Consider the following 25,352-nt stretch of genomic DNA (forward strand, 5'->3'; position numbering starts at 1 on the left):
AGCAACTCCTACCCTCCAGGTTACAGGCAAATTACATCTGCATCCAGAAAAAACAAGCAGAATCGAAGTGTATGATTTATTTAACAGCAAAGCAAGTTATCAGTTTCATTTTATAATCTGAAGAGCCTCAACAAGTTGGAATGGACATGGAAGACAGGGATTGGGGGGGGGGGAGTTGAGAGGTCAAATGGAAGGATGGTGGGGGAGCCGTTGCTGGTTTGCATATGGAAAGCTGAATGCTCATTTACATAGTAACATAGTAGATGATGGCAGATAAAGATCCGAATGGTCCATCCAGTCTACCCAACCTGATTCAATTTTAATTTTAATTTTTTTTTAATTTTTCTTCTTAGCTATTTCTGGGCAAGAATCCAAAGCTCTACCCGGTACTGTGCTTGGGTTCCAACTGCTGAAATCTCAGTCAAAACCTACTCCAGCCTATCTACACCCTTTCAGCCATTGAAGCCCTCTCCAGCCCATCCTCCCCCAAATGGCCCATATACAGACCGTGCAAGTCTGCCCAGTACTGGCCTTAGTTCTTCAATATTTACTATTATTTCCTGATTCTAGATCCTCTGTGTTCATCCCACTCTTCTCTGAACTCCGTCACCGTTTTCCTCTCCACCACCTCTCGTGGGACCGCATTCCAGGCATCCACCACCCTCTCCGTAAAGTAGAATTTCCTAACATTGCTCTTGAATCTACTACCCCTCAACCTCAAATTATGTCCTCTGGTTTTACCATTTTCCTTTCTCTGGAAAAGATTTTGTTCTACGTTAATACCCTTCAAGTATTTGAACGTCTGATTCATATCTCCCCTGTCCCTCCTTTCCTCTAAGGTACACATATTCAGGGTTTCCTCATACGTCTTCTGGCGCATACCTCCTATCATTTTCGTTTCCTATCATTTAACCAGAGGAACATAAGAACATAAGAGATGCCGCTGCTGGGTCAGACCAGTGGTCCATCATGACCAGCAGTCCGCTCACGTGGTGGCCCTTTTGGTCAAAGACCAGCGCCCTAACTGAGACTAGCCCTACCAGCGTACGTCCTTGTTCAGTAGGAACTTGTCTAACTTTGTCTTGAATCCCTGGAGCGTGTTTTCCCCTATGACAGCCTCCGGGAGGGCGTTCCATTTTTCCACCACTCTCTGGGTGAAGAACTTCCTTATGTATGTATGGAATCTACTTTCAACTTTAGAGAGTGCCCTCTTATTCTCTCTACCTTGGAGAGTGTGTACATCCTGTCCTTATCCAATAAGTCTATCCCCTTTAGTACCTTAAATGTTTCGATCATGTCCCCTCTCAATCTACTCTGTTCGAGGGAGAAGAGGCCCAGTTTCTCTAATCTTTCACTGTACGGCACTTCCTCCAACCCCCCTAACCATCTTAGTTGCTCTTCTCTGGACCCTTTTGAGTAGGACCGTGTCCTTCTTCATGTACGGCAAACATTGGGTCTGATATTCAGCTGGCGGCACTTTTGCCGTTATCCACTGGCATTAAAACTGGATATTAAATCAGTGGTTCCCAACCCTGTCCTGGGGGACCACCAGCCAGTCGGGTTTTCAGGATATGCGTAATGAATATGTATGAGAGAGATTTGAATTCCTGTCACTTCCATTATATGCAAATCTCTCTCATGCATATTCATTAGGCATATCCTGAAAATCCGACTGGCTGGTGGTCCTCCAGGACAGGGTTGGGAGCCACTGAATTAAATAATGGGCTATATTTGGGGGTGGGGGTGGCGGGGTTGCCACTGGTTAAGCCAATATTCAGTATTGACCAGCTAAGTTCATAGCAGTTAGACGACAGGACTGGTATTATATGGTCAGACTTAAGCACTACACTTATCCATTCAGGCACTGAATATTAATGCCTAACTGGATAAATCACATGACATAACCGGTTTAGCAGAAAAATTCAGCGGGACATAACCAGTTATCTCCTGCAGAATATTTGTAGTTCGCAGTCAGTACAAAAAATAAGGGGAAAAAAATCTCACATGAGCGGGAAAGCAAGTGCCCTTCATTCTCCTCTTCTATTCCTTTCATTTCCCATCCCATCCAATAGCCTTTCTCCACTCTGTCTTTTATTTACCCCCCCTTTTCTTCTCTTCCCTCCTAATACCTCTTCCCTATCATCTCTTTCCATCATCCATCCCTATTACTCTTTGTGCCTCTAATGTTTTCATTTACCTCCCCTCCCCTCCCCTCCCCTTTAATGAAACTACATTAGCGTTTTTTTTATTGCTGGCCGCGGTGGTAAAAAACTCAGACGCTCATAGAATTCCTATGAGCATCGGCACATCCGTAGTAACCATTATCTCGTTCTCTCTCTAAGAGATCCCACGTGCCTATCCCACACTTTCTTGAACCGAGACACAGTCTCTGTCTCCACCTCTTCTGGAAGCCATTTCTGGGGCCGTCTGGGAGCCTCTTCTGGGACCCATTAAAAAATGCATAGTAGCATAGTAAATGACAAATACATAGTAACATATATATAAGTTAGGAAACCATATCTGAAGAGGAAAAAAAGGGAACAGTGTACGAGAGAGAAAATAAATGGATTGTCTGTTGTGAAAGGAAATCAAAAGTCTTCCTAGGTAAATGGACTTTGGTGTATTTTAAGAAAATCTATCGCCGGTTACCTTCTCGTGTTCGGCCCGCCGCCTTTCCTCCTCCCGACGTATCTGCTCTTCATAGCGCCGTCGTTGGTCTCTCTCCTGCTGCTTCCTCATCTCCTTCTCTCTTCTTTGTTGCTATGGAGACAAACATATAGAAAATATCCATTCAGAAATAAAGTTGGGATTTTTTATTTTTTTTTCTGCCACTCTTCAGCTTGCGTTTAACAAATCCAACCATTTTACTTCTGGTCTTAACAAACGGAATTGACCAGCTTGGCATGAAGGTGAACGTTACAGCTGGGATCAGCCAATAGGAACAGTACGGCATGATGGGAGATTTTTAAATAGATTTGGTCTGAAAATGGACCATCCTTCACATTACTAGTTTTGAGGGTTATGATACATAGGGGAAAATTCAGTGTTCAGTGCTATTCTGTAATGGGCACTCAAAGATGAGCACCCATTATAGAATTAGAAATGGGTGCTGATTACGGGACTTCTGCCTGCTGAAACCAGGTATAATAATTGCTGGTGCCTAATTTGGACCCCCCCCTCCCCCTGGTATTCTGTAACACTGCATGCAAATTTTAGAACTGCCTCTGAGCTGCTCATATACCTCCCATGGCCACACCCCCTTAGGGGCTGGGCGTCATTGGATTTGGAAGCACAAAGTCATAGATTAGCACATAGCAAAATATGTGCCCAATTCCACATTGGTGCTAATTAGCACCAATTAGCACACAATTATTGGTAGTAAGGCCCAGATTCTATACATGGTGCCTAACTTATTTATTCAGTTATGGTTAATCAGCACCATTAACAGAAAAGCACCATTATAAAGCAATTAAAAAACAATTAGCCAGTAGATGCCCAACTTGGTAGGCACCTACCACTTTGACCAGTGGAGTAGTAAGGGGAGGGGGGGAAGCGGACCACCCCAGGCGTCGTCTTAGTGAGGACGCCAGCAGCTCTTCACCCCCCCCCATGCCACGTTCATGCCCTTCCTTTCCCCCGCCCCTTACCTATTTAAAACTTCACCAGCGCAAGCTACGTCCTAGGCCTTCTGCTTGCGTTGGCCTGGCTCCCCTCTGAAATCACTTCCGGGTCGCGGGGCCAGGAAGTGACTTAAGAGGGAAAGCCAACGCTGGTGCGAGCAGCAGGCTGGAGAAGCTGCTCGCGCTGGTTAAGATTTAACGAGGTAAGGGGGGGAAGGGAGGGCATGAGTGTGACATATAGGGGGGGAGGGGCAGAGAGGAGAGCACGGGCGGTTGCCACCGCCCCAAGCGCCTCCTACCCTCGCTATGCCACTGACTTCGAGGTAGGTGTCTATGCTGAGGCACCTACCAGAAAGGAGGCGCAGTTAGGGGCAGATTCTGGGTGGATTTGGGGCGTGGTTCGACTTAGGTGCACTCAGGCCAAGAAAACTCTGCCATAAATAGGAGTGTGCCCAAGGCTGCTTAGATGCTGCTAAGGCATAATTTTATAAACAGTGCCTAGCATATTGACAATTGCATTCCTCGGTGCCTAGAAGTTAAGCCCTGTTTATAGAATCTGAGCCTAATTGGCTCCATAGTCTATTTTATTGAGTGCACATCTTTGGGACACAATCTTGGACACCATATAAAAAATCTGGAGGATGCTGCTTTTATAGACCAGATCGAAACGATGTGCCGTCATATATAATCGCATTGGAAAAGAGCACCATTCCTCTACATTACCCAACTCTCCATTGCCCCAGGTACTGTAATTAGATTGCAAAGCCTGCTGGGACAGATAAGGAAAGCATTTGGAGAACCAGACTACTATTCAATATATTGCAAACCACTTTGACATCGGTGCCAGGTCAAAAGTGCGCCGGGACAAAGGCGCGCGCAGACAACTGAGCGCAACGTGGAGGCACGTGCCGAAGAAAATGACTGTTTTAAAGGGCTCCGACGGGGGTGTGTGTGTGGGGAACCCCCCCACTTTACTTTATACAGATTGCGCCGTGTTGTGGGGGCGTTGTGGGGGGTTTGGGGGGTTGCAACCCCCATTTTACTGAAAACTTCACTTTTTCCCTAAAAAACAGGGAAACAGTTAAGTTTCCAGTATAATGAGGGCGGTTACAACCCCCCAAACCCCCACAACGCCGCCACGATCTGTATTAAGTAAAGTGTGTGTGGGGGTTCCCCAACAAAAACCCCCGTCGGAGCCCCTAAAAACACTCTTTTTCTTCGGCGCGCGCTTCCGTCTTGCGCTCAGTTGTCGGCGCGCGCCTTTGTCTTCCGCGGTTTTGTCTATGAACCTTGACATCGGTTGAGGAAAGGCGCTATATCAATAAACATAACCATAAGTTTTAGTGCATGGGAATCTTTCTTTGTATAGATCTGTGTATACGCAAACTGCATGCCTCCTGAGATTCGAGGTGTGCCGCGAGATGCTGGGGGAGGAGGAGAGGCGTCAGCTGACTGCCTACAGGATGCCTCTTCCACAGTGAGAGGCCCATCCTGTAGGCAATCAACTGGTGGCAGTGGCTCTCCTTCTCTCCGCGCCTCTTCACTGCCCACACAGACTGGCAGCTCAGGGCCTTCGTGCACGCGCAGATGACGACATGATGACATCATACATGCGTGTCAAGAAAATTGACCCTGGTCCCTCCACAGAGAGCCATATCGAAGAAGCAACAAAATCGTTGGAGAGTCGGTGTCCAAGATGAAGGCTTTATTCAAACAAACAAATAAGCCACATAAAAATGTCTAGAGCCTGAACCTCTGGTGAAACATATGGACTCAAAACAGTCCGTGTTTTGACAGTGTAGTCTTCTTCAGGGGTCCCTATTTGGTCCTAAATACAGGCATTTGGATCAAATCATGAACGTGTTGGGTCCATATGTTTCACCAGAGGTTCAGGCCCTAGATCTTTTTATGTGGCTTATTTTATTTGTTTCAATAAAGCCTTCATCTTGGACATCGATTCTCCACGATTTCTTTGCTTCTATCATACACGCACGTGACATCATCGCATCGATATCTGCACACTTCCAGATGCCTCGAGCCGCGGCCACCACATTTAGTGTGCCGCAGCTTGACAAAAGTTTGTGAGACAGTGGTATAGATAATGATTTGGGGGGCAATTATGCCCATTACGCACTGTATATTTTCTATATTAAAAGTCTATGATAACTGATATATTGTACCTTGTTAATTATAGACATATTAAAAAAACAATAAGAAAGAGGCAACACACTCCAGCAGGGGGGGGAAAAAAGCATCCAACACTCATACTGAACTCAAAGAGCCATATGCATCATCCCTCACTCTAAATACCATACATAATAAAAAGACAGGTTTTCATAAAGATTTAAACCAGGGTGCACTAGTGAAAAAAAGGGTTTACTGCTTTTCAGTGGCATAACCAGGGTGAGAGGTTTGTGTGATGCAGTGGTTAGAGCTACAGCCTTGGCATCCTGAGGTTGTGGGTTCGAATCCTGCACTACTCCTTGTGACCCTGGGCAAGTCGCTTAATCCCTGTACATTAGATAGAGTGGGAGCCCGCCGAGACAGATAGAGAATAATGCTTGAGTACCCGAATAATTTGTAATCCGCACAGAATTGAATGATAAGCAGAATATAAATTATTTTTTAAAAAAAGAAAAGAAAGAGAGGTGCCCGGGATGGTGGCGCCCCCTCCTCCGCTCCCCTGCCCCTTCCCCCCTTGCCACGCCCCTTCCCTTCCCCCCGTAGCTCGTCGTTCACCGGCACGAGCCACGAGAACATAAATGTGCTCCTTGCGACCACCGTCGGCTCTCCTTCCGACATCAATTCCTATGCCCGGCATCCGGAAGTGACTTCAGCGGGAGAGACGTCGCGGTCGTGAGAAGCACGTTGAAGTTGTTGGTCACGGCAGTGAACGAAGAAGTACGGGAAGGGGAGGGGGAGGACGTATGCATGGTGAGGGGAGGCGGGGAGGAGGGGTGACGCCCCTCCCCCACCTAACTACGCCGCTGCTGCTTTTAAAAGCCGATTTCTCCACACAAGGACAGGCAATAGCAACCGCTAGTCACAACCCAGCTGCTACTTTTCTACAAAGTAAAATCAACAGCTGTTGGAAAAAAGTTACCTATCAAAAAAAAAAAAAAAAAAAATATATATATTTTTTTTTTTTACAGTAAATCCTCACCATCCATTTATCTTTTTCAATATGTCAGGTAGCTAATTACCTTCTCCAGACGACCTTCATCCCACTGTATACTAAAGCTACCAACTCGACTCCCTTGAAACTCAAATTTCTTTTTCCTTACAAAGGTTTTTACCATTTCAGACCTCTTTCACAGAAATCAATACTGATTTTTAATTGCACGTCACTCAAAACCGCTTGCCAAACGCGTGCTATTGATCGCTGCACAGGGGAGAAGATGCATTTTCATTTAGCCCCACAGGTTCCAGGGCAGGCGAAAGATGAAGCGACATCTGCGCAGGAATCCATCCCTTGCACTAATGAGCCTTTCTAAGGCAGAAAAAGAATTCAGGAAGACTAAGGGCTCCTTTTACTAAGCTGCGATAGCGGTTTTAGCGCGTGCTTAGCGCCCACGGAATTGCCACATGCTAGACGCTAACGCCAGTATTGAGCTGGCGTTAGTTCTAGCCATGTAGCGCGGGTTTAGCGCACGCTAAAATTCTGCACACGCTAAAAATGCTATCGCAGCTTAAAAGGAGCCCTAAATTCTATAAGGGGACAGGGGGTGGTGGGGGGTAGGTGTTTTTAAATTTTCTTTCTCCAGGCATAAATCCATTTTTATTGTAGAACTATCTGCATGGCCCTTTTTTAATGAGGTAAACATTTGGTGTTTCTGCAGCAAGATTTAGGAAATTCTGGAGCAATTCCATACCACATTTGCATACATTTTTTTACATGTTTTATGAGGGGGGAGTCCAAGTGCTGTGCCTATAGACTTGGAAAGGAGTAGAGAATGACACAGGGACAAATTTTTCCCTGGCCCCGCAGGAACTCAATTTCCCCGCTCTGTCCCTGAGAGTTTTGTCACTGTCCCTGTTCCCGCCCCATTCCTGTAAGCTCTGCCTTAATCACACAAGCCTTGAACACTTTTGATTTTAGAGTGTTTAAGGCTTGTGCAGATGAGGATGGAGCTTAGGCATTGGTGGAATGAGGCATTATGACATCACAATCTGAACTCTAGAATGTTGCTACTTAGGATTTTAAAGTGTTTGAGGCTTGTGCAGATGAGGACGGAGCTTAGGCATTGGTGGAATGAGGCATTATGATATCACAGTCTGAGCTCTAGAATGTTGCTACTTACGATTTTAAAGAGTTTGAGGCTTGTGCAGATGAGGGCGGAGCTTAGGTATTGGTGGAATGAGGCATTATGACATCACAATCTGAGCTCTAGAATGTTGCTACCTAGGATTTGAAAGTGTGCAGTTGAGGACGGAGCTTGCAAGAATGGGGCAGGGACAGGAAAAGAACTCACCAGGACGGGAAAATGAGTTCCCACGGGGACTGTGAAAATCTGTCTGTGTAATTATCTAGAAAATCTACATCATTTAGAAAATCTACACCAGGTTTTACAGTAAAAAGAAAGGGAATCGAGCCTAGACTAGGGTTCCCAGATTTGTTGAAGGGGAAAAAAAAATAAAAGGACACATGGCCCCGCCCCATTCCACCCCGACACAAACCTCATATCTTCTCCTTCCCTGAGTCTGGGTCGCACCTGGAGGGCGTTCGAGCACCCGCGAATGTGACGTGATGTCATCAGACACACGCAGGAATGTGTGCGACTTCATCGCGTCACATCCGCACGTGCTCGGAGGTCCTCCAGGCGCGGCCCCAAGCTCGGGCCCTTCCGAAACCCGGACAAACTGCCGGGTTTTGAAAATCCCTCCAGACACCCGGACAATCCTCTGCCTACAGTACTGTAGAGGGGAGCTCCGTTTTACTATCATATTTTCAATAGTGATAGATAGGGAAGCTCTGAAGGACTCCAGGGAGCCCTGCCTATTCCTAGTGACTGAAAACACAATATTGGAGCACTAGTCCTTACTGGCAGCAATGTAGTTGGAGGACTCCTGCTCAGGAAGGGGTAAAACACAAACCTGACGGACCTTGCGGTCCAGCAATCTGAGGTCCAGCACGGATCCGTCAGCGCTAAAATGTCACCGAGGTCTGTCTGAGCCAGAGACTAGTGCTAGTGCTGGAGCGGTTCTAAAACGAATCCTTTAAACTGGTTTCCTGCAGCCCCAGTAAATCGGCTCTGACAGACCTCGATGACATTGTAGCGCTGACGGATCCTAATACTTTTCCCTCCCTATGCTGAGACGGATCCGTCGGCGCTAAATTGTCACCGAGGTCTGTCAGAGCCCGAAACTTAACTACAAGCGGCACGGACCTCCGATTTTTAAGGACGTGCGGGTTTAGTCCGTCGGGTCCTTGAGGTCCGCGTTTTACACCTTCCCCCTCCCGCTCAGCTTAGAAGGAACAGTGGAGCTCACTAGTCTAGGTTAGGGTTACCAGACGTCTGGGAAAACCCAGAAAGAAGGGGCAGAGTCTGGAGTTGATGGTGGAGAAGAGTACAGATAAAGAGGGAATGGAGTTTACAGGAAGGGAGGAGCATAAGTTTCCCAAGCCCATAGGTTCATTTTAGCTGTGATTTTATCAAAACTAATTCATTTAAAAAGCTTTCTATGCCTTCCCACTTGGTTTTGTGATGCTGTTTTATGAAGATACAAACAGGCTCATATTCAGACTGTAGGAGATCGACGGCGATCTCCCACGGTCCACAGCAATACCAGAAATTCAATGCCGGCGCCATTTCCGGCCCCAGCACTGAACTTCCAGTCTATTTTGGGCTGATCAAGACATAACCTGCTATGCCAATATTCACTGGCTAGCCAGCTAAGTCTCAATGGCCAAAGATATTCCACCCTTTTACGTGGTTGTCTTTCACCACTGATTTTAGCCAGCAAGCTGCTGAATATTGGCAGTTACTGTCTATGTCGCATGACATAATCAGTCCCTGGCCAATCTGCTAAGCCGGATATTCCCAGCCGTCTAAATAGCACTAAATATTGTCCCATAGAACTTAAATAAAACCATGGATGGGCCAGTCAACGCTTTGTTAATATCCTCCTTAACAAGGCAGTTCTTCTATGACAGACTACAAGAGCTTTGAAAATATAGTGTACCCCCGTTAATTCGTGGTTCGCAGACTCAGTCATTCATGGTACTTTCTGACTGCCTCTTCTGGTCAGATAATACCGCGAATGACTGACCAATGGAAAAGATCTCTGTTACTACGGGCCTGGCTCACTAAGGTAGCACGCATTTTGTACAGTAGTATGCGATTCTTTTAATGAACTCGCTACCCTACGCTGCCTCTTACCAGTTCCGCACAGCCAGCCTTCCCTTCCCCAACCAGCGGTTTTCCATGGCCGTGCGCCTCCCGTGCCCCCTCCCACAACGTGAGCTCTTTACTTCAGCATTCGCTTGGGGACTTGGAAGGGGCTGGCGTGCGCGAGCGTGGGGGAGATACCCAGGACCCGCTACCTAAGAAGAAGACGCCGCTGACTAAGGCAACCGCCACCAGGGACGAAGGCAGGGGGTTCTGAGCTCCAGAAAACACCCAAACAAAGCGGGCGGAGCCAGAGCAAGAGAAGAGGAGGAGGGGGAGTGCTGATTACAGTACTCTTCCGATACTTGCGGTCACTCCGCGAACGTAACTCCCGCGAATTTCGGGGGAGTACTGTGTGTGAATTTTGAGGAATTTTTGTGAAGCTGTTTGTGAGGTGGAAACTTTACTTTTCATACAGCCTTAGCAGAAATGTGCGATGCTCTCTTTTGCAATGACGCAAAGTTGAAATATTGCAAATTTGACCACAGTTGGGCAACTAAGCCTTCTTGCGTCAGTAAGCCAGACAGGAGAGGAATGGCTGTCACTCCCTTGGAGAGACACTTTCAGAAGAAGTCTACTGGGCATAAAAAAGTTTCTCTTTAGATTTTGCCATGCCAAGATTTTAAAAAAACAACAAAAAAGAGAAAGCAAAGGAAAGAAAAGCAGTGAGGTAACTGCAGATTGAGTGCATTTAATATCTGAATATTAGAGCATTAGGCTTATGGGTGTTGGCAGAAGCGGCCACCAGAGAGCAGTAGCACGTAACTAAGAGATTATTCACACTCTACGGAGGACACTTTATGTGTTTTAGGATGAAGGCTCATAGTATCTACATTTAGGGCTCCTTTTACGAAGCTGCGAAAGCGTTTTTAGCGCGCGCAGAATTTTAGCATGTGCTACACTCGCGCTACGCTAGAACTAACGCCAGCTCAATGCTGGCGTTAGCGTCTAGCGCACGCTAAAACCGCTATCACAGCTTAGTAAAAGGAGCCCTTAATCTTTCTACTAGTTCACAATAAATTACCAGAATTATTTTAAAAAAACCTTACTACCCAAGGCGCCTAACTTAATTTATAGGCTATATAGGTGCCATAATTGGCACTCAACCCTTCTTAATTAGCACTCATTGAAAATTAGGCACCTAATTTAATAGGCATGATTCTGCAACAGTTAAGTCGCCTAAGCCCAGATTCTGCAACTGGCGCCGGTACTGGCCGTCACCTCCAAAACCAGCGCCAGTCACATGTCAATCGTGTACTGGCCATCATATGACTAGAGAACAAACTGATATCAAGTAATACTGAATTACCGGATCTCAAATTGGTTTTTCATGCCCTTTATTGGGGTGATGTGTTCATCATCGGTCTTGGTAAAGTGACGTGTGTCCCCAAATTTTTTTTATTTTCAACTTTTAATTTTTCACACTTTAGCATTCCACATAAGATAAGATATTAGTAAACAAAGCCACAGCATTTTTAGAAAGATTTTTAATACCATACAGTTAAAAAAAAATTTAAGGGGCATCCATGGAAAATCAGGGGCGGGAAACTGCACGGTGACACCAGGAAGTTCTTCTTCACTGAAAGGGTGGTTGATCGCTGGAATAGTCTTCCACTTCAGGTTATTGAGGCCAGCAGCGTGCCAGATTTTAAGGCCAGATGGGATAGACATGTGGGATCTATCCGCAAAGATAGATAGGGAGGGTCATTAGAGTGGGCAGACTTGATGGGCCGTGGCCTTATCTGCCGTCTACTTCTATGTTTCTAGTCCTGTAAGATCTCTTAGATCAGAAGAAAAATCCCTGCTGGTAACTCCCTCACTAAAAATTATTTATTCAAGGAGGGATTCGATCTTTTCTGTTACAGCTCCCCAAATTTAGAATTCTCTTCCTCTCAATATAAGAGAAGAAAAATTATCTACTAAATTTAAAGGACTACTAAAAAGCTGGCTGTTTAAGGACGCCTTTAACTGACCCTTTTCATAATCACATTATCTCATTCCCTGGAATTTATCTGGACAAGGAACACTGTTAAGTAGAAATTAAGTGGGTACCGTTCCCCAGCCTTTTGTTTCCTTACCCTTCCTTTTTATTTATTTTCGAATTGTATTTAATCCATTTTTTTCCTCCCTCCTCTTCATCAGTGTTTTTACGTCATAATTGTCTTTAATGTTCGGGTTTGTTGGAAATTTTTTATTTTTTCTATTTTTAATTTTGCAAATCGCATTGGATTTGGATACTGCGATTATATCAAATATTTGAAATAAACTTGAAACTTCTTATGACAAAGAATTTCGATGTTTGTTGCTTACAGCTCATTCTTATACACCTTTTAGGACACAGCTGAAGATTTATCTCTTTTCTAAATACCTGAGTTAACTAATCTATTTTATTTCCTAGATTATGTTCACTGTTAATAATCTTTTGTACATCGCGTTTAACTTGTGGTTAAGTGGTTAATAAGCGCAATGTTATGTTATGTTATAGGCCTCTATCATATCTCCCCTTCAGCTGACCCTTCTCCAAGTTTGGGTGTCCTTCTCGTTGCCTTTTCCAATTCTGCTATATCTTTTCCGAGATGAGGTTACCAGAACTGCATACGATACTCCAGATGTAAGTTGCATCATGAAATGATACACAGGGATTGTGATATTCTTTGCTAGACAAATTTTGTCCATTCAGTGAGTTTGCTGAACAAAATTCATCAAGTCAGTTATGTGTGCAACGGAGGGTGGGGGGGGGGGGGGTGTTTAATTTGAAAGGTCAAGATTTGTCTCGGTAACTGTTTCTGTGAGATTAGTGGGACCTCTGCATTCTTGAAAAGCTTTCAACATATCTATTAACACAGGAGCATTCAACCTAGCTGCCGATAAGGATTACAAACCCCATTTGGTCAGACTAATTTGTTTTCTTTAGCAAGGCTATAGGTACAGCTGATCCCTGGTTTTCTCTGGTTTCACTGCAGCTAACAGGTCCAGATGTAAAAAGGGTGTGTCCATCGGTCATGGGGGGTGGAGGGAAGTTACCACAACACAGCAATCCTCACTCAATAGGATTACATTATATTACATTTCATTACATTAGGGACTTCTATTTCGCCTATACCTTTGGCAAATGGGCTCAGAAAGTCGCTTACATCAAAACAGAAATTAGAGAATGACACGGTGACAAAATTCATCACCGTTCCCGTCCCCGCGGATAACTGCGGGAAACCATCTTCATGTCATTCTTTAAGGAGAGAGGGAAGAATCAGAGTATGAATGGCCACAACCACTGACCCGCAAGCTTTGCTTTGAAGAATGCTGGTGTAGAAGGATTGAGGTTGAGATAGACACTACAGAATGGCAGTCTCTGGTATCCAGAGCAGATATTGTGATGTCATAATGCCTCATTCCACCAGTGCCTAAGAACCAATCACATCAGTGATATCACAATGGCTTCATTATCCTTGGCTCACATAAGAATCAGAGTATGAATGGCCACAACCACTGACCCGCAAGCTTTGCTTTGAAGAATGCTGGTGCAGAAGGACTGAGGTTGAAACAGACACTAGAAAATGACATGGGATTATTTCCCGCGGTTATCCGCGGGGACGGGAACGGTGATGAATTTTGTCACCATGTCATTCTCTAACAGAAATCCAATGGAGATGTTTTGACTTAGCTCATATCATTGCTTCCTCTATCAAATGCAGCTTATTTATTTACTTCTGTATTATTTTTCAGAAATAAAAACTAATTGACAGCGCAAATGTCTTTTTACTAATCGTTTTTAATGCAGTGTCTTTAGCATGCCCCGACGGGACGGGACAATTTAAGGGATGATAATAATGTATGCTATAATTAGATTTGCAAATAATGTTTTTGTACCATACAGAGCTCCTCTATGAACCCTTGAGAAAGCCCTTGTGGACGAAACGGGTCCCGTCGGGGCATGCTAAAGACACTGCATTAAAAACGATAAGTAAAAAGACATCGCGCTGTCAATTAGTTTTTATTTCTGAAAAATAGTACAGAAGTAAATAAATTAGTTGCATTTGATAGATGACGCATGGGCTTCCAGTCTCTCCTCAGAAAGACAGAGGAAATGAAATGAACGCACAAAGGGGCCGAATCTAAAAAAAAATGGCATTGGCTGCAGGTCGATCACACTTAGGTGCCATTTACAGGATCACGGCCAGCGGTGCCTGAAATGTAGGCGAGGGTTTTAAAGGCCTACATTTCAGAATGGCACTTAGCGATGCCTAAGTCATGCTCTGCCCATAGAAATGCCCACTTAGGTGTTAGGCGCCATGCAATAGGTGCTTATCTTATATAGAATCGGAGAGGGGCCCATCGCCCAATTAAATTTTTCTTTTTTTTTTTTTTGGTTCCATAACTAAAGTGCACCGGATATTGGCGTGCCGACAATTACGCGCAGGGTGTATGCATGCCGCCGGTCATGCCACTTTTAACTGGTAACATTACCACTGAGGGGAGTATGGGGGGAAGCTCCACCAGTACATGTAGAAGTCCTCGCGCTCCTGTTGGGGGGGGGTGGCTTGGAGGGGTGAACCCCAAGTATACTTAAAACTTCCGTTTTCCATTAAGTTTTCGGAGTTCGGGAGTTTTTCAGTGTAGTGGGGGTCCCCCCCCCCAGCGGGAGCGCAAGGACTCGCAGCGCTAATGTAATGGATCTAAAGCAGCAGGACTGGCGGTGCTCATACATCCTGCGTGCGATTTTCAGCGCATCTTTGTCGCAGCGCTTTTGTCCTGTGTTCAATTGAGAGGTCACTAGCCTCCTGTCACTAAAAGTAAGGTTGCTACCCAGTGCGCCAATTGGGAGTACCAAATTATTGACTGCATCAACCTAGAGAATGACACGGTGACAAAATTCATCACCGTTCCCATCCCCGTGGATAACCGCGGGAAACCATCTTCATGTTATTCTTTAAGGAGAGAGGGAAGAATCAGAGTATGAATGGCCACAACCACTGACCCACAAGCTTTGCTCTGAAGAATGCTGGTGTAGAAGGACTGAGGTTGAGAATGACAGTCTCTGGTATCCAGAGCAGATATTGTGATGTCATAATGCCTCATTCCACCAGTGCCTAAGAGCCAATCACATCAGTGATGTCACAATGGCTTCATTATCCTTGGCTCACATAAGAATCAGAGTATGAATGGCCACAACCACTGACCCGCAAGCTTTGCTTTGAAGAATGCTGGTGTCGAAGGACCGAGGTTGAAATAGACACTACAGAATGACAGTCTCTGGTATCCAGAGCGGATATTGTGATGTCATAATGCCTCATTCGACCAGTGCCTGAGAGCCAATCACATCAGTGATGTCACAATGGCTTCATTATCCTTGGCTCACATAAGAATCAGAGTATGAATGGCCACAACCACTGACCCGCAAGCTTTGCTTTGAAGAATGCTGGAGTAGAACAACCTGAGGTTGAATAGACACGAAAAAATGACATGGGATGATTTCCCGCGGTTATCCGCGGGGACGGGGACGGTGATGAATTTTGTCACCGTGTCATTCTCTACATCAACCTACACAGAATGTGCATGCTCAATACAAAGAAAGCATCTGTTTTGAAAGATGAAAAAGCTATACTCCACCGAAGTTCTACCTCCCAGATTTCAGTGTACATTTTTAAAAAAAACTTATATGAAAAACACTGTTATTTTTTGACCCTAAATATAGCATCTTAACAAGTCGGACTGATGACTCGCATTTCCTTTGACATTTTGCCGGTTTCCAGCTGACTCATTCATTCAGTTCTGCTTTGTTTATGGCACTTCAGCGTCAATTCTCCTCTGCAGAAACTCCACAGTGTGTCTCACGCGGCTGTGCCGACTTTAGAGATTAAAAGCACAGAAATTGAATGGTGTTATGTATTAAATTTCAACTGTTCCTTCAGTATGCTTTATAGAGCTTCAAAACAAAATGAAGTCTGTTTTCATAAGAATATGATGGCCTGGCTCTTCAGCAATATTCTGTGTTTCTTATTTTCTCTCTCTGAAAGTCGCTTGAAATCCATGATGTAGTTCCACGTACGGGAATCGGTTTTGCTCATACCACTCCTCAAAGAGAGAAAACAAAAGCAAAATTGATGTTCTTTTTTTTTTTTTTTTTAAGATCAGAGCTCCGACAGCTCTGGAGTTATAGAGCAATTTTTTAAACCTTAGGGAGAAAAGGTAGGTTGATCGGAAGCAGCTAATTTTTTAAGCCATGCTTCTCCTCCTCCAGGCACTAAAGCTCATCCTTCGGATTATACCTGTGCAGTCATGCCCCTTAATGACTTGCTTGAAACTCTACTCTTCATAGGGTAAACACACCAGTTCTCTAAGTGTGTCTATATAGCCTAGTGTTCTTCAACCACCGGTCCTTAGACCAGTGCCGGTCCACAGAAATTTCCTGCCGGTCCACAGGGCCAGCACATGCATCAGGCCCAAAACAGTATTTTTCAAACGCCGGTCCACGGTGCGATCGATGCGGCGTTATCTTTGAGACGGCTCCCTCTTTCTCACTGATCCAGTGCACAAAGCCATGGGCAGTGGCTCCTACGCGCGTCCTGCGACTGAACCGGAGGCCTTCTCTCTGACGTTGCAACGTCAGAGGGAAGGCTTCCAGATGAGGCACAGGACGTGCAAGGTGCAATTAGTACTATTATGGGGGCGGGGTCTGGGGGTGGAGATTGGGTAGAGATGGGCGGGGTCTGGCCCACGACTTAGCCCCGTGTTCTTCAACCGCCGGTCCACAGAATAATTCTTTTATTTCTGCTGGTCCATAGGTGTAAAAAGGTTGAAAAACACTGATATAGCCCAACATTTCACTCTACTCCAGCTGTTTTCATGCCTTTATGGTGCTAAAAGCTGAAAAATCTGTGCATGGAGGTGGCCAAGGTACGGCAAACACACATGCAAAAAAAACCTTATAAAGGTATGATATAAACTGGTTTTGAAAGAGATGATATAAAGTAGTTTATTTTTTATTTTCTATGAGGAAAAAAGATTTTGGATAGCTCTGAGGGTAATTTTTTTTAGGGCTCCTTTTACAAAGGTGTGCTAGCGTTTTTAACGCACGCACCGGATTAGCGCACGCTACCCCAAAAAACTACCGCCTGCTCAAGAGGAGACAGTAGCGGCTAGCGTACGCATTTCAGTGCGCGCTGTTCCGTACGTTAAGGCCCTAACGCACTTTTGTAAAAGAAGCCTTTAATGTTTGTTATTGATTTGATTCACAATAAAACACATAAATGTTTGGGGTTTTTTTTTTTTAATTCTGTGCACAGCATTTTGCAGGATTTGTTTGGTTATGTTTTGTTAATTTAATCCTGGTTTGGAATACATAAAAACAATAAAATATTAAAAACTAGCAAAATCATAAAAATACAATATAACTTTCAAGGTAAAAGTGCAAATAGAGGCCTTTTTTACTAAACTGCATTGTTTTGCACTTATGACAAATTAAAAGCAAAACTTAACATGGAGGGAGTGCAAAGAATGTGTGGTGAACGAAGGGTGTGCCCAAGAGAGCATTAATGCACAGACACCGCGTTACCTGCCTGAGCTGATAGCCCTCGCTTGTCATCCCAGGCATGCAACGTAGCTCTGGCCCCAAGACCTATCGTAGCACACCTGTCACTCACCTCACTTCCAACCCCCTAATCACTGACTGCACCAATATTAGGTACTCCTGATCCAATCCCCCTTGGAAGAAATGCCATCTCTAATCTGAGAACCAATCCAAACTCCCCCCAGAAAGATCACCCTTCCAATCTGATCCCAGAAAGACCCCTCCTACCTGATCAATTCCTGGAAACCTCTATACCCTAACAAGTTAAAATGAAGCCGTGCACACCTCTCAACCCTCTACAAGTGGCAGTCAACCCTCTCCTCCTTCCCCAAGAACTACCAGGACTCACTCAGCGACCATCCCTTGGGCTAATGGAACAAGGTAGGAGCAGTCCCCTCTCTACTCCAACCCTGTCAAGCTCCGGCGGCAATATGGCTGCCATGATCCCTAGCAGTAGGCTTGCGATACTACCACTAGAGGTCAACCTTTTATTGAAGAAGATTCTTTGTGGTCATTTGGCAGAACAGCCAAGGCCCAGGCAGGAACAGAGGGGGATTGCTCTTGCCTCAGACTATTCAGCTATCAAAGACAGCCCCAGGAAGGTCCAGGGGGAGGTGCATCCACTGTTTGGGGCGGGATTTTTTCATTGGGGGCATGGTTTAAGGATGGAGCTTAGTTTCTGCATGGGGTAGACTGGGACTGGTGGGGAGGTGCTAGGAGGTATCTGGATGTTTGACAGGGGGAGGAGAGCTTGGTGATAAAGACTGGTATGTCCGATTAAGGGGGCATGTCAAGGCGCTTTGGAGTTGGCAAGGGGATTGGAACACAGGAAGAGAGATGGAGAAGAGTACGCCTTGCCATTATTTATTTGAGATTATTTGACCCTGGATTGACACTACTGGACTGCTGATAGCAGAGCTGCATTTACTGCCTCCAAGTTCAGCTCCACTATTGGCATTTTTGGCAGCTGAGGCCAGGTAGCCGGGTAACTGGCTGCGCTAGCTGTCACAGCCAGTTACCCCTCCTCCCACCCATATCACACCCCTATCCTACCCTCTCTCACATTAAGCAGCTAACATCGTGGTTGCCTTTTTAGCGCAGGATACGGTAGCTAGCGTAAATATTGGCGCCCAATTTTTGGGCGCGGAAATGGGCTCTGCACGCTCTTCTGGTAAACAGCATTCAACCTGAAGTATCTGTCGTAAAAATACTTGGGAATCACTGGTCTACTGTGTGGCTAACCTCACATCAGCTGCTTAACGCAGTTTAGTTAAAGGGCTCCTCAGAGGATAACTGAACAGGTTATGTAGGTTAGAAAAGGGATCTATAAGTTCTGTTGATAAAAATAAATAAATAAACAATCTTTTCTAAAATACACGGAAGGGAGACATTCTATAAATGGTGTGGAGATTTTGTCGATGGAAAAAAATTGGCACGGAGAGCTTTTCTGCACAATGTACTCCAGGTTGAGTGCCAATATAAAAAAAAACTCTGTGGAGTGACGATGTTCCCAAATGGACTTTATTTGAAAGTATCAAAGTTCCAAAGGTACACTAAAATCATCCACATAAAATAATTCCATCCACATAAAAGTAAATCATCCACATAAGAGCCTTAAAGGACCTAGTCCGCTAGGGATACAGGACCCAACACAGTCCGCGTTTCGACAAAAAGTCTTCTTCAGGGGTCCCTGGGGGTCCTATAAAGGTGAGTACATGGGAAACAATTGTGTGGTGAGCCAGAAGTGAGACACTGCTTGCATTTTTGTCGAAACGCGGACCGTGTTGGGTCCTGTATCCCTAGCGGACTAGGTCCTTTAAGGCTCTTATGTGGATGGAATTATTTTATGTGGATGATTTTAGTGTACCTTTGGAACTTTGATACTTTAAAATAAAGTCCATTTAGGAACATCATCATTCCACAGAGTTTTTTTTTATTTTCTCTGGATTTTCTTCTTTGTGGATATTTTGGGGTCAATTCCTTTTGTTTTTTGCTGAGTGCCAATATCCAACACTCTATTTACCCTTAGATCTCTCTAATACTCTTTTATCTACCAAACGTTATCTAAAATCCATAATTTCACCCTATTCTTATCTCCTAAAGACCTCCACTTCCCTTTGGTAACTCTTTACCCAATATATATTATCTTAAAAATTCTATGTCATCGCTTATTCTATGCCTTCAAATTTTTAATGTAATTTTTGTTTTAGTTTGGATGTAATCCGCCTTGAACCGCAAGGTAATGGCGGAATAGAAATCACTAATGTAATGTAATTTACTGAAAAGCACAGGGGTCCTGGTTCTACAAAAGATGCCAAGATTGGCGCATACTGTATAGTCAATGTAGGGCCTAACTTAATTATTCAATTACATGATTACACTTAATCGGTGCCATTAATTGAAAATTGCCATTAAATAGCAATTAAATTAGATTATAGGCGCCTACCAGAAAGTAAGCGTCGCTAGGGGGGGGGGGGGCGGATCCTTGGCTGATCTTGCGCACGTTTTGCATCTAAGGCACCTAAATTGGGCTTCGGCGCTAGCATCTAGGCCAAGAAAATCCTTGCGTAAATGGGGACACCTAAGGTTTTGACATGCAAGCCCAATTTAGGAGCCATCAAGTGCGATTCTTTTTACGGTGCCTAACTCAAGATTGACAGCGGCCACGCGCTGCATTGCTCAGCGCCTAATTTTTAAGCCCCGTTTATAGAATTGGGGCCTTGGAGTCTATTTCTGCACCAAATGTTGGGTGCCCGTATTTATGCCAGTTGAAACCTGGTGTAAACGCTGGTGTTCAACTCCGAGCATTTGGGTATGGAAACGAGGCAACTTTTCAGGAGCGCCCCTGCTCAAGCCTCCTTTTGAGTTGCACGCTAGGGAATTTAGGGTCCAAGGAGATCCCTGGGCAAATTTCAATTTTTGCCCACGGAAATGCAAAAATTTGAGTGTTAACATCAATCAATTGTACTTAATTAGCTCATTAGCTGATTAATTTGCACACAGATCTCTGATCTGCACCCAATCTCAGCGCCATAAACAGAATCCAGCAGAGAGCATTTCCAACCAACTTGGCGCCACACACAAAAGGAACAGACACTTAAAAAGCACATAGTTAAGAAATGTGAACTGAGTCTCCAGTGTATGCAAATTATTTCATGCACATTCATTGTAGATATCCTGAAAACCCAACTGGCTTGGGGAAGGGGTAAAACGCGGACCTGACGGACCTCGCGGATCTAAACCCGCATGTCCTTAAAAATCTGAGGTCCGTGCCGCCTGTAGTTAGTTTATGGCTCTGACAGACCTCGGTGACAATTTAGGGTGTCAGGTCAAAAGCGCGCCGGGACAAAGGCGCATGCAGACAACTGAGCGCAGAGTGGAGGTGCGCGCCGCAGAAAATTACTGTTTTTATGGCTCCGACGGGGGGGAGTGGGGGAGAACCCCCCCACTTTACTTAATAGAGATTGTGCCGCGTTGTGGGGGGTGTGGGGGGTTGTAACCCCCCACATTTTACTGAAAACTTCACTTTTTCCCTGTTTTTAGGGAAAAAGTTAAGTTTACAGTAAAATGTGGAGGGTTACAACCTCCCAAACCCCCCACAACGCCGGCGCGATCTCTATTAAGTAAACTGGGGGGGCTCCCAAACAAAACCCCCCGTCGGAGCCCCTAAAAACTGTAATTTTCTTCGGCGCACACCTCCGTCTTGCGCTCAGTTGTCGGCGCGTGCCTTTGTCTTTCGCCGAGTTGTCTATGAACCCAATTTAGCGCTGACGGATCCGTCTCAGCATAGGGAGGAGAAAGTATTAGGATCCGTCAGCGCTAAAATGTCACCGAGGTCTGTCGGAGCCAGAGACTAGTGCTGGAGCGGCTCCAAAACGAATCATTTAAACTGGTTTCCTGCAGCCCCAGTAAATCAGCTCTGACAGACCTCGGTGACATTGTAGCACTGACGGATCCTAATACTTTTCCCTCCCTATGCTGAGACGGATCCGTCAGCGCTAAATTGTCACCGAGGTCAGAGCCAGAAACTAACTACAGGCGGCACGGACCTCAGATTTTTAAGGACGGTAAAATTATGTTCTTACCTGTTAATTTTCTTTCCTTTAGAAGCAGCAGATGAATCCAGAGACCAATGGGATAGCTCACTTCTACCAGCAGGTGGAGATAGAGAAACTGATTAACAGGTGTACTTATTTGCTGGCACTCCTCCTGTCTCATCAGTATAGCTCCTTGCCCAAGCACATTTAACCATCAGTAGGTATAGCATGTAAAAAACTTCTTTCCCAGAACACCTCGCGAACAGCAACGATACAGAATACAATCATGAACAACACCCAATCACTAAAAGCCGTACACGAAAAACTGACAACCAGATACCAGAAAGGGTGGGGCTCTGGATTCATCTGCTGCTTCTAAAGGAAAGAAAATTAACAGGTAAGAACATAATTTTACCTTCCTTAGCAAAGCAGCAGATGAATCCAGAGACCAATGGGATGTAGCAAAGCAATCCTTAATTTGGGTGGGAAGCAAACGCCGCCTTCGCAACGACCGAAGCATCAAAAAAACCCTATCGCATGTGCCCGCACATCCATGCAGAGACGCGGAGAGAAGGTACTCTCGGAAGACCAGTTAGCCGTGAGACAAATCTCCTCCAAGGCAAAACCCCTCTGGGCCGAGCCCAAGAAGCAGCCATCGCTCCAGCGGAATGGTCATGAAGTTCAATCGCCACCCGCTCCCCTGCCAGCAGGCAAGTATAAAGAATGTCCTCCTGGACCATTGAGCGAGGTAGGCATCGGATGCCGCCATACGCCTGAGGCGTTCCTTGAAGAATCCCAAAAAGGAGATATAAACCACTAACAGTTGTTAGAAACCGATCTCGCGGAGAACGCTACATACGTTTCAAAAAATGCAGTGAATAAAAGTACTGCTTCCACTATCTCCTTCCAGGAAGAAGGAAGGAAAAGCGAGCATGATGTAAAAGAAAGGATGACACGCCCTAGAAAGAAATAGTGGTACCATCCGAACTGACACCCCATATGACGGAAATAAGGAATAGGAATCCCCGTTGAACAAGGCCTGCAACATCGCAACTGCAAAGCTGAAGCCATGACCACAAGGAATCCCATGGACAACCGCACAGCTCTTTAGAGCCCCAAAGGACAAGGCTAAAATGAAGCCATCGGTAACTTAGAAGAAGTACGTGAATGAATTACACCAAACCGGGCTTTCTAAGAGGTGCATGAATATACCGCCTTCTCTTTAGGAACTGAACTACAGGAAGCTGAGAAGTCAGCGAAGGGCCATATACCTAGTTCCTGTAACAAGCCAAGAATGGTAATTGAAGCTGAAGGGAATTGAACGCTATGCCATCGGCAATATACCTGTGCTAAAAAGGAACTCAGGAAGGGTGCAACTGTTGAGAAGTATTCAAGAAAGGAAACACCTCCAAAAGGAAGCAGAAGCCACAGGAGAAGACGTCTGTAGCGCCTGGATAAGAGAAGAAACAACCTGCTTCGCATTACCGTCACACGCCAGTCAAGACTGCTCAAAAGCTAGGTCGTAATACCAAAGTAGTATGAATATCCATGTTGATCTCAATCAAGGAGAGCAAAGTCGGAGATAAAAGGAAACTTCTTAGTCCGGCTGTCGAAAGGCTCAACAGATCCACATAGCGCAGCCAAGCCAGAGATTGTACCAATACTGTGCCCCTAAAGCGAGCTTGAGATGGCAAATCCAAGCTATCATCAGCCAGGGGAAAACAGTGAAAAAGAGAAACCAGAGGATTTTTTTTATTTTATTTTATTTTTTTTCAAGCCTACAGCACCTGGTATTCCCAGGTGGTCACCCATCCAGGTACTAAACAGGCCCTATCCTGGTTGGCTTCTGAGATCAGACGAGATCGGGCACATTCAGGGTGGTATGGCTGTAAAAAAGAAGCCACACTGTTACCCCCTTTAACTCCCACTTCCTGTGCCCGCCTAAGAAGCTAGGAAGCATGGAATTGTGAGACGAGGCCATGAGGTCAAGTTCCAGGAGATCTTATTTCCACCACAAGAAAAGTGGAACACCTGAGCCAAAATTCCCAATAACCAGGATGTAGAAGATATCACTATAACTAACGTCTACACTTCTAGAGCGTACGCAGTGCTGTACACAGTAACATCCAATAAATGAGCTATGCTCAGATTTCGCAGAGAGAAAGACTAACCAAACTCTTTTCCTGACCTGAAAAATGATCGGTCAACCGAATAGAAAGATGAGGGTCCACCCATCGAAGTAGAACAACCACTGTACCTGGCAACTGAGTACATCACCTACTGCCCAAGCTGCAGAGAAACACCCCCATCATAATACTGACTGAAAGGGCCCTCAGCGGCATTCCGGAAGAATGGTCTGAAGCTCCAGAAAGGAAGCCTGACCATGCTCAAGAGTAGAAGAAGGAACCAGAACTTAGTCGCCTCTGAAGACCAGACTCCTGAAGCTGAGGATGGAAGCCACCGAGCCCCCCAACCCGACAGTCCGGAATAGTCGGTGGTCATAAGCTAGTCCAGGAAAGACCGAGGCATGCCCTGGAAAGACAATCTTTCTGAGCCCCTAAATCATACAAAGCTATGCAGGAGAAGCCTAGCAACTAATAGGAGCCCAGAGATACCGAGAACCACTGGAATAAAAGCAGCTGCTGAGCGTTAGAAGGGAAAGCAAGCCGAGGTTCCCAGAGGGGTCAGCAATATGGATGCTAGAACCTGAACAGAATCCCATACTCCTAGCCATGGTAAGCGAAGAACGCCAATCTGAGATCGAGACTCCACACTCAAGGCTCTGGAAAGAATTACAAGTCTCTCCTATAAGAATAACCGCCTCAACCCGATATACCTATAACTAGTATAGGAAAAAAGAGCACTGCAAATATGAAGATGCGCATGTAAAGAATTGAGGAAAAGAAACCACCCGCTTCGTGTCAGTCAAAAGACCCGACTGGAAGTCGTCCGAATCAAGCAGGCAGTCAAGCATAAATCAGACAAATCGCCTGGCAGTGCCACCGAACCCTTGGGTAGGTGAAATGGAATGTGCCCCAAACCGAAAGCGCTGCTCCGAGAGAGGCAGGCCAACCTAGTGCAGACTCAGAGTCCATAGAGAAAATGTAAATATCTTCCCAGGTTGACTGCAGAAATGGGTAACCCTGAGAAACTAATGCAGCCGAATGGAATCCAGCCTGCCCAAAGCCCCCATCTTGGCCACCCACTAATAAGTGGTACCCTAAGAACTACAAGAACTGTCCCGAGGACCAGCCACACTTCAAAGAGAAACGCAAAACAGAGAGACTCTGGAAACGAGAGGAGGATGCAAAGGTGCAAGCATCCTGAAAAAAGGTCACAGCTCCCTGACATGACAGTAAAGCGACTACTCCTTCATGAGAAAACTGTCAACCAGGAAAAAGAACACCGTCTTGCGATGTGAAGGGGAGCATGAGGACATTCAGCAACCTGCCTGAGCTTTACGCAAGCAAAGGAAAGACAAGGCGCACCAGGCGTAATCCAGAAGCAGCATACGCCTCTCCAGAGAAACGAGCTGTACCTGGCCGAAAACAGACCAGGTTTCCACTCCAAAAGAGAGCGGAAGGGGAGAATTCATTGGGCATACAGTGCCAGCTACCCTACGACCTCGCAAGCAGAGGATCTTGCCCTTAGGGATCAGCCGCCACTAGACCATGCTTCTAGAGCGGAAGGCCGTCTAGCTTTTTTTTTTTTTTTTTTTTAAATAGACTTGAACCTTCGC

At 45.4% G+C, this 25,352-nt stretch overlaps 1 protein-coding gene and 1 pseudogene across 4 annotated transcripts in view; both read right to left on the reverse strand.

Moving 5' to 3' along the window:
• Nucleotides 1-25,352, reverse strand: part of TNIK (TRAF2 and NCK interacting kinase) — a 388,169-nt gene that overhangs the window by 80,694 nt on the left and 282,123 nt on the right. For all 4 annotated transcript variants that reach the window (XM_033957992.1, XM_033957989.1, XM_033957990.1 and 1 more), the window contains exon 13: nucleotides 2,650-2,760. In XM_033957992.1, coding sequence (XP_033813883.1) covers nucleotides 2,650-2,760 — 111 coding nt within the window. The remainder of the gene's footprint in view (nucleotides 1-2,649; nucleotides 2,761-25,352) is intronic.
• On the reverse strand, nucleotides 23,389-23,507 carry LOC117367323 (annotated as a pseudogene).

The sequence above is a fragment of the Geotrypetes seraphini genome, chromosome 9 (assembly GCF_902459505.1).
Source record: "Geotrypetes seraphini chromosome 9, aGeoSer1.1, whole genome shotgun sequence".
NCBI lineage: Eukaryota > Metazoa > Chordata > Amphibia > Gymnophiona > Dermophiidae > Geotrypetes > Geotrypetes seraphini.